The following is a 9792-nucleotide window of genomic DNA, read 5'->3' as shown; positions in this document are numbered from 1 at the left end:
ATTAACGTTTTATCTCTTTTCTGTTTACATGGAGAGGGAAACAGATAAGCGGTTCTATTTGCATCACACTCGCTTCAAGGGCCTAAACGGGCTCTGTAAGCAAACACTTATGGCATCTTCCGCGCGGGTAAGAGTGTGGTCAAAACGCATTGATGCGTGCTCTTATTCCTATAGCCGTAAGATTGTATCAGCTACATCAGTTTAACAATACCTTGCACCTAGCAATTAAGCTAAGTACGCCTTGGCACCCGAATCAGATTCGATGTATAACTATAGAGCAAATCTCTGCCCGGTCATCTCAGCGTAGATATACAGCTGCCTATCGTGGGGACCTCTGTAGGCGATGCCCTAGGATGTGGCTGTTTTTTATTCGTGGATAATTCTACTGGGAGGGTGGTTGGAACTATCGGCTGCATGGTGCGTCCTGCAGTTGGATTATCCTCTTAAAGGTTGCAAACTGGCGCAATGTGCGGGGTGGGGGCGGGTTCCCGGCAATCCGAGATCGTTCAGGTCCCTTCACCCCGTCATTCATACATATAGTTCTTCATCTTTGCAAGTTACCTTGACGGAATTTCTGTTTATTCAGGTGTACAGACTTGTTTAAGAAAAAAATCGGCAGGGGCTGGCGGGCTAATCATGGCATATACCAGCCAACCAACAACCACTCCTCAAGAATTGCAGCCTTATATTACATTAACGGCAAGGTAACAAGGCCGTAGTAGGTGCTGAGATTGGGATCATAGTACAACAAACGGTACCAGGGAACATTCCTTCCGTCCTTTCCTTTCCAAAGACGTCCAGCCGCCCCCAGTGAACCTGCCTGGACACAATAAGGTCTCTGGGGCGCTCGAGTTGTTATGCCTCCCGTCGAAATTTAAAGAGTGAAGTGATGGCTGTTTCGAACAAAGCACAAGGCACCATGATGGCCTTGCATTGAGAGCCGCACTGATCTCAGGCCATTTATCCAGCCACTCTGATCTTGGTGTGGTGGTGACGGTGCGCAATTGCCGCCCAACGGCAGTGGTGTTCCCGCAGGCGTCGGGACAGTTGTTCGTCGCCCCACCGACTTGGACGTGCTGAGGTCGTGTACCCACCAGTCGGTCCGGGTGGGCGCCATAAAAATATAACCAAGCAAGAGTATAATCTGCAGAGATGCGCTCAGAGGGCAGAGCATCAGTTGGCATGGGAAGGTCGACGGGACGGGCCTGGTGGATGCCCGCTCGCTGACTTGTCCCCTTGTCTCTTCCGCGGTGAGTGTCTCAGACGGTGCGGTTGTTTCTTTCGGGGCGGACTCCTGAGATCCCCAGGATTAAATATTGCGCTAACTGCTATTCACAAAGTCGTCGACGTTCAAGGAACCAATGTCTCCGCCGTTGCATGCATCAGATGCGCTGGGTGTAGGGGATCCAAATGAGGAGGTTCGACGTACCACACACGGAGACCCCGTGGTAAATGAGATGGTTTCGCAGCTAGTATGCCACTCTCAAGCGGCCTTGCCAACTTTTGCAGCTTCATCAGGGTGACGTCGGCTAGATCGTCGCTGAGGGACGTCATGAGAACCGCGCAAGTTTGAGATTGAAAGCGGCAATAGGGGTCAATAGTGGGAGAGTCTATTTTCAATATTAACCAGCTGATGATACAACTTGTAGCAGCTCTCTAAGCATTTATTGTTATATAAACCTATTGCTTATTGGAGTTTAACGACGTTAGGCGACTCTACTAGGTGTTAGAATGGATCTAATTCTCAACAGTAGATATATACATTGGTGAAGCAAAGAGAGTAAGTATAGCATTATATGAGTGAATCTATTATATCGTTAAAATGGAAGGATATTGATCTCTACTCCTAGCTTCGTTGCTGACAATTTACTTGGCTTTTTAGATATTTCCTCTCTACCTGTAAAAGGACCTCGCAGAGAAGCTGCCACCAGTTGGCTCAATCTCAGTTTGCGTCCCAGCCTGCCCGACACCAATGCGCCTTATTTATCTCTCGTTCTAAATCCGCATCCCCAAGGCCGCCTAGTCCCTTAATTTCCGCCAGATGGCTGAGACTTATGTCATGAAGACGAATTCTATACTGGTTGACACACAGCTGTATTGCCCAATTGCGAAAACTTCAAGGTGAAGAAGAGAGAAATCTATCTACAAGGCTGGGCTGGCTGGCAAGGCTTTAGTGGGTGAACCTAGCTACAGGTCTTGGTCATGTGATTAACTATGACCCACCTAGTCCTCCAGCCACTCTCACACGCCACACTGCGGCACACGCCTTGACACTTGTTTTTTAAATTCTAAGCTCCGCGTCATTACAAACATTCACGTCCAGGTAGGCATCCTATTGCCCGCCATGCGAGACCCCATCGACACTGATGCCTTGGGCCCCGCCGTCAGTGGAAATTGTCATTCACATTCAAAACATCGACGTCATCAACCCTACTAGTCTAGAAACTTCCTATAGTTACAGGCACCTTAGAATGCCGCTAAATCTATAGACTAGTAACATAACTATATTTACCTCATCAAGTGTACTATTCCTTCCCTATAGGTTATCTACTTACAGACACACTAAAGCAAAATTAAGAGCAGTCTATTTCATGTAACTATAGGACATAGAAACGAGTTGCAGCATTCTTCTGCTATCTCTAAAATTCGCCATATAGACACCTCCATCAATAAAGTCGCTTCTTAAGTGTTAGACCGGCCTGACATTTTAAAACTGAGCCGCTTTTCATCACTAAACAGCTTCTTCAACAAAGGCAATATCGCAGGGAGGCTGCCGCACGTGATGGCGGCGTTGACTTCTATGCCAGACCAGAGTACGACGTAGAAGTTGTCCCCTAGACGAGAGTCAGTCTCAAAGAAACTCAGCCAATTGCCCCGTTTGCCTCTCTCAAAACTCACAGGTAGGGTCATAGCTATGGGAAAAGAAGACGAGATATTTGAGTCGCAGTATGCTCGCGAGGGTCGCGCTGTGACGGGGCTCAGGTTTTAGTTTTCTGCCGTCTCCAGCCAGACTCCGTTCCGGGGGGAGGGGTCATCGTCAAAAAAGAGACTTACAACGAGCCCAGGCCAAAGATGAAGACGAGTGACAGCCTCTTCTTCCGGCTCAGTTGCAGCTTCATCAGCTCCGGGATCGGCATGATGACCAGGATCACGTCTTGGAGGATGGCACCAGTTGCCCCCGTGTAGCTGATGGCTAGGAGGTCCAGACAGCGGCCGTTGATTGACCGGTCCCATATCGCTTGGACCGGCAAGCACTGAAAGACGATGATGAAGAAGTACACGAGTCCATATACTAACAAAAAGGTAAGAAAGGCTCTAGTCATTATTTTGTACCGCTGATTATCAAATACGCGTGAATAAAGAGCGCAGATAGACGCCTTCGCACTGAGACTGTGTTACAGTCTGGTCAGCCAGTGCGTTCAAGATTGCCAGGGTTGGTAAAGGTAGAGGCCTACAGCATGAAAACGTAGAGCATCTGCATTACATAGAAAAGCTGCCACAGCAAGTTAGTGGCCAAAAAGACTGTGTTATTTCATCCATGGACTATTATATTTCCCACCTGTAGAATTTTTGCGGTGTTGCCTGGGTCAATGTCCCAGTAGTGACGTCCAAACCCCATCTGATAATCTTAGGGGAGGTCAGACAGACTCGGGCAAAAGTTGAAATGGGGAAAACATCAAATAGGGATTTCCTACTAGTATTACTGATGAAGGATGACACTACAAGGAAGAACTGATTCTTATTAACTAAAATTCCTGCAACAATGATGATATCAACAACAGAAAAGATCAAGCCTACCATAGCCAGCATCGCAGTCCAGTCGTCCCACCATAAGGTTTTGGCGATTGTCAACCTCGATATAATCCTCAAGATAACAGTCACAGCAGAGATTACTGGACACAGGATGGGGGAGACTCGGTTTTGGTTTCGACGGTCGGGTATAGGGAAATCGCGGCATAGGTTTTGAGATGCTTTAGCCATGACTGAAAGGGTGTTAGAACACGCGTGTCAGCCAAGACTTTAGCCACAGCTGTTTCCTTACTAGGAAGAGGGAGAGGTCTGATCATATACTTATTTGGTCCAAATACACGCAAGATGTCTGAATACATTTCGATAGTTGGGCTTTAAGGGTGGTATTGGTGCACACGCAGTCGGCCAAGTCCGTGATGGGACAACCGCCGTCGTAGAATCCGTTGACGACGCACGGAAGCTATATTAAAGCAAATTTTTCAGACCCAGTAGGAGGCAAGTAGCAAGGCTCGGCAGATGGAACCCAAGTGAGCGCTGAAAAAGCTGGGAAGCAATACTGTAGCACAGCAGACAAGCACAACGCAGAACAATGAGACAAACTTACAGCACATTTTGGGGTTGCGGTGAGTATATCCGCAGCCGCCGACGACGACGATGAAGAATTATAACTGGGGCTGGTCGCTACTACTACTGCTACCTGCAATATCCAGACCCAGAGAGCCAGCGTCAGGGGGTTCATTCTCGGGAGATGAATATTAAAAACCAAAAAACTGGCGGGTGCTTCGGGACGAAACACCATTCACTCGAGACAGCAACAAAACAAACGAATTATATGTGTTTACTCAAGCAGGGTCTCCATGACGGCATTGCAACACCAGTTGGCATTATAAGGAGGGGGAGAAACAAATAAGAATAAAAAGGATGGCAGCCAGCTACTCTTTGCCGAGGTCAGTTAGAGTGTGTTTAGGGGTATTGAATCCCGCAAACAGAGAAGAATGGACCAACTAACGATTGTTGACGTACGCGCTATTCCAGTTAGATTGCATTGGAAAAGCGCCACAGAGCCGACGGCACCTGGCATGCTACGTTCTGGAATCTATGTGGCATTGACCCTAATAGGGGCAAGCCTGTCTTGAACAACAAGGAGGAGATTGTCGCACGGCCTGTTAGGCAACGTTTAGTTGGAGCATATGGCATTTGAGGCTGAACTAAATTGGCATTCAGGGCGGGCAGTTTAGGTTCGAGACATTGGGCTTGCATAAAGAAGGGCCTCTTGACAAGAAGGAAAACTAGCATTAGATGCAAGTGTACAGCATCTACTCGGTCGACTCGATATCCACCTTTTTTGGCGGTAACGCAATCGGGTTAGATGGTCGCCAAATAAGGGATGGTGCTGGCAGAATTATTGATTAGTCATGTATAACAGCTGGCTGGTTAACTGACCGCCTTCTATAATAGGCCTAGTTTACTGTAATGCCATTAGCCCATACTGGTTAGCGCCAGAAAAGGTGGGTATTGAGTTGACCGAGTAGATACGGCATTCGTAAGAATCAAAATAGCTAATCCGAATAAGGACAAGATCCTCTGTTATGTCTATCAACTAGGGTTCAGTCAAGAGTAAGTGTACATCCTCTTTCTTGCATATTGTACACCCTGATGTATAATTAATACTTCCCTGACTTGCTCTGGATGTATGTTCTAGATGTAAGCCCTCTTTTCATGACATCTAGTTGCCCACATCCACACCTACTACTGCTCAAGCAGGTCGAAACCTGCAGTTGTGGCGATGAATGTAAATTAGTGAATTGCCATGTGAAATGCCGCTCTAACGAGGAGACAAGCTCGGCCACGTGCTCCTCTTGCTTGACTTGAAAGATCCGACAATTCAGAACAAAGCTTGGTTGAAAACAATAATGGCCTATAAGTCATCATACAAGTGTCGAGGCTAGACTGAGACAACCATCAGACCACAGAGCTGCTCATGGCCCATCTGTCTCCTGGAATTCAACAGTATGATTGCTGGCATTTTTCTCGAGCTGTCAAATAATGCAGCGATATCGCATATGGATTGTTTATCCGTACATCCCGCGCACTCTCCAACGTAAACTGAAAGCTAAGGGAATGTTGAAAACGGCTATCGGCTAGTCCGCATGCATCCATCTATAACGAAAATAGAGCGAACTGCATGGCCCTTCAGCCCGCCCCTTTCCTAATCCTCGTTAGCCTGTGTTATCTTCCTGCCTGCTGAAAGGTTTGCAGAGGTTTCAGTGAGACATGACGAAGTGCCAGCTCAGGCCAAAGTGGTGTGATGCCGTGACATAAAGGCTGAAAGCAGGAGTATCTTCCCAGCCCTATAATCGAGAGTATGCATTCCCAGCTGCGTCGTTGCGTCGTTGTATCTAGTGCAAGGATCGACGAGGATGTGTATGTAGATCGTCCGGGCAAGTGCCATACTAGCAAAGCGCCCATTGCAATGGTCCTGTCTCTATCATGATTAATGGTACCTACCCAACGGTTGTCTTAACCATGAACTCCATCCAGCTTTACGAGGGCTAAGGAAAAGTCGATGAAAGGTAGGCAACACGGCCAGTTTATACCAAAAAAACACCCCAAAAAAAAGACCGGCCATCGAATACGCCACACAGCGGCGGCGACTTGGGGTCGCCGACCTCGAACGCCTTGTGACGTCTGAAAGCGCCAGGAGTGGAAGCCTCGTGGTGCGAGTTGGTTTTTATTGAAAAGCCTGGGCCTTAGCCATCTGGTCTCGCTTCTGAGAGGCCGAGGGTTCGCATACCGGCCCGTCTCGATTTGGGCTACTGAGCCTGCATCACTCCACTTTGTTGAAATTAGGGTAGATCTCAAAGAAATCAAAGCAAATTCGGCTCTGTATTGTTTGATTGCTTCGACTTTCAGCAAAAGGTGGTTAGTTGGATTGATTTGCAAGTTAGTCAATCAAATTTATAGGCAAGCCACGTGGTATCTATAGGCTAATCCACTGTTAAAATGAAGCTATTCTCAACCTACCACATTGTATAGTCCCCCTCTTCAATTAGTTCTTCAACAGTTGAAGTATTATAACAGTATTTAGTTTCATCTGCAGTCGCTATGAGGTTAATGTAAGTTTGGCAGAGCTGAATACCCTCTCACATTCAGAGGACATTGCCGGTATCGTGAGGATATTAAAGGCTAGTTGACTAAGCTGGGGGTATATCTCCTGGTGGTTAATCTACGACTGTGTAGGGTCTGAGGTTCTTTCTGGTGGTTGAGGGAGGTAGAGCTTAAGCTCTTTTGTGTGAATAGGTTGTTGACGTCTTCTACTATCGACCCTTTGCTGGAAGTGGCTATCCTCATTTATAGAAATAGGTATATTGTAGAAAGAATCCCAGATGTCTCATTCACTTCCTTTACTTGCTGAGCCTAGTAAAATTTATTAAAGTACTCTTCTAGGTCACTTTAGGCACTTGCCACCCATCCCCGCTGGTGTAGACTGGCTCTATTGGAAGGATCCAGTTCCGAATCTCGATCGCCACTAGTAGAGAGTTGACGCCATACAACGGCAGTCTCTTGCCCGGGTCGGCCTCGTCTTCAGCGACCTTCAAGCACTGTGCCACTTCTATAAGTCAACATCTCGTTGACGACTTGCCCTACCTTTACCACCGAATCGGAGGTCTTGGCCGCTTCCAGCCGATGCTTTAATGATGGCGCCGCCTGCTGCTGCTGCTGGCCGCCTAGTGGGCTTTGGTCGGCGAGACGACAGTTAGAGGCCAATATAGCGAAAAGCGCGTCGCTAAGGTACGACGGCCACGGGATGCCGGCTGTGTCGGCGGCCCGGAGAGACGTAAAGCCCGTGGGGATCTAGGCCTCGACCACTCCTGCCGCAGTGATTTGGCCCTGGATGGCGATGCGGATGAGATCCTGCAGTTGTTGCTCGCGGATGCCCAAGTTCCTGGTTCTGTCGCGGAGGTTGTCTGTCATGTTCGTCTCAGCGAGAACGCCTACATCGTGGATGATTCCGAGGTCTAAAGAGACAGCAGGGAGCCCCTCGGAGTGCCGGTAGTGGGCCAGAGCATCCTGGAACGTGCAGCCGGCACCGTAGTTGGTCTGACCGGCGTTGCCGAAATAGCCCGTGAACGAAGCCAGCATGATGAAGAAGTCAATTTCGTTGTCGTGGAGCAGCGATTGGATGTTCCAGCTAGCCTGGATCTTGGGCCACGCCGCTTCTGTCCATTGGGTAAAGTCCATGTTGCCAAATGTGCAGTTTCGCAGTACCATCGCGCATTGAAGGACGCCCCTTATAGGCGGCATTTCTTGGCAGCGTCGAGAGAGGGTCTGCTGAAGTTGGGTGGTGTGGACGGCATTGCACTCGTACGCCTTGACGGTGACGCTGTTTGCTTGGAGCTCGGCGGCCAGCTCGCGGCCTGCCTCTGTACGCATCCCCAAACGGGACACGAAGCAGAGGTTTTCCGCGCCCATGTTGACAAAAATGCGAGCCATGCTGCGTCCGATGCCGCCGAGGCCACCAACAAGAAGTTACATGGCGTCGGGACGGAGGCGGGAATCAGAGAGAGAGGAGGCTATGGTGCCGAAAGTGTTAGGCCGCAGCAGCGGGACCGCGACATTGTCGTTCCATGAGAAGAGGATCTTGCCGGTGTGTCGACCCGTCTGCATGAGGCGGAAGGCTTCGTGGGATTCGCTGATGAAAACTTGGCGGCACGGGCTGACAGGCTTTGTAATGCCGCGCCGGACGTAGTCGAGCACGCCGTCCGGGAGCCTGCCGGTCAGCTAGTCGTCGCCGCGGATGATGTGCTCTACGTCGAAGACGGTGTAAGTGGCGCCGACCTCATTACCCGGCGGCCGCACGCTCTCCACGACCGCCTTGCCCACCTCGATAAAGGTTACCCCTGGTGCGAGGCACTGCCAAGTCTGGCGCAGCATCTCCCCGGATAGTGAGTTGAGAATGAGGTCGACACCCGCTGGCCCGTCAGGCGCTTGACTGCCATAGCGAAGATTGTGTTGCGCGAGCGGAGAATGTGGTCGTCAGGAATGCCGTAGAGCTTCTATACGAGCTTACGCTTTTCCGTCGAACCCACCGTGGCAAAAATCTCCATGCCAAAGTGCTGTGCGTACTGTATGGCCACCTGGCCTAGGCCGCCGGCTGCGGCATAGATCAGTACCGTCTTGCGGATGCCCAGCGTATGGTCTGTCTCGAGGCGCGCGATTCGTACGAAGGCGTTGAACGCCATGCAGTGTGTCACGGGTAGGGAAGCGGCCTCGACAAGCGACATGGAGTCCGATATCTGCCTGCAAGCCGACGCCTTGATGTGAACAACCGATGCGTGCATGCCAATGGCCAAGCATACGACGCGATCTTGTTCTTTTAAGCTGGTGACACCTTCCCCCACGCGCTCGACTACACCGCTGCCCTCAGCCCCTACCCTAACCATATCACGCGGCCCATGGCGTTTTTGAAGCTGAGGTATCGATGAGCCCTACACTACTCAAATTGTCAAGGGAGTTGAGAAACGGCCGAGGCCGAGGTGACTCATTTTAAACCAGACGCGTGCACTCTCACTTCAACCTCGTCGTCTGCCAGGTCATTTGGCAGCTGGTCTTTGTGTTGCACGAAGTGTAATGTGTCTAGTTGGCGATGCTCGGCAATGCTTCAACCTTTTTTGGGGGGCGAGCCCTTCTATAGCACTGCCTGTCCGCACAGCGAGTTTATGGTCTAGTACGTAGTGCCAAGGAGCAGCAATATCTTCGTTCAGCTGCTGCGCGACTGTAGTGCTTCGTTGGATATGTGCCTGCTCCACGAATGGATCCTTGTCTCGAGGATCGAAGCTTCAGGAAAGGTGTATAAGATTAGGTTCATGAACTGTAAGGGTTAGCAATCTCTTATATTCCTCAAAGTCAATGTTCACAAAATGCACTCGGTAGCTGAGCAACGGGCTTAAGGTTTAAGCTACTGGGAACATGGGTACGATTTACCTCTCTCAGCAGCTTATCATTTATGCTGACACCATGGGCGGCGGCGTGTAATAGATA

General features: G+C 49.7%; 3 protein-coding genes across 3 annotated transcripts; all 3 read right to left on the bottom strand.

Moving 5' to 3' along the window:
• Window positions 1–2682: 2682 nt before the first annotated feature.
• On the bottom strand, window positions 2683–3323 carry EsH8_V_001194 (uncharacterized protein; the record flags this gene model as incomplete). Its single annotated transcript, XM_083273710.1, has 3 exons — window positions 2683–2834; window positions 2899–2966; window positions 3055–3323. 3 exons carry the CDS (start codon window positions 3321–3323, stop codon window positions 2683–2685), a joined length of 489 nt encoding a protein of 162 aa, XP_083126425.1.
• A 4282-nt stretch (window positions 3324–7605) lies between these two features.
• EsH8_V_001193 (KR domain-containing protein) lies at window positions 7606–8223 on the bottom strand (the record flags this gene model as incomplete). Its single annotated transcript, XM_083273709.1, has 1 exon — window positions 7606–8223. One exon carries the CDS (start codon window positions 8221–8223, stop codon window positions 7606–7608), a length of 618 nt encoding a protein of 205 aa, XP_083126424.1.
• Window positions 8224–8532: 309 nt separating this feature from the next.
• On the bottom strand, window positions 8533–9194 carry EsH8_V_001192 (quinone oxidoreductase-like protein 1; the record flags this gene model as incomplete). The annotated part of the gene is made up of 2 exons (XM_083273708.1): window positions 8533–8738; window positions 8822–9194. The coding sequence occupies 2 exons, from the start codon at window positions 9192–9194 to the stop codon at window positions 8533–8535; spliced, it is 579 nt and encodes a 192-aa protein (XP_083126423.1).
• Between the last annotated feature and the right edge of the window lie 598 nt (window positions 9195–9792).

Source organism: Colletotrichum jinshuiense, chromosome 5, assembly GCF_051148585.1.
Source record: "Colletotrichum jinshuiense chromosome 5, complete sequence".
NCBI classification, from domain to species: domain Eukaryota; kingdom Fungi; phylum Ascomycota; class Sordariomycetes; order Glomerellales; family Glomerellaceae; genus Colletotrichum; species Colletotrichum jinshuiense.
The sequence above is the reverse complement of the archived record's forward strand: the minus strand, read 5'-3'. Positions and strand labels throughout refer to the sequence as shown.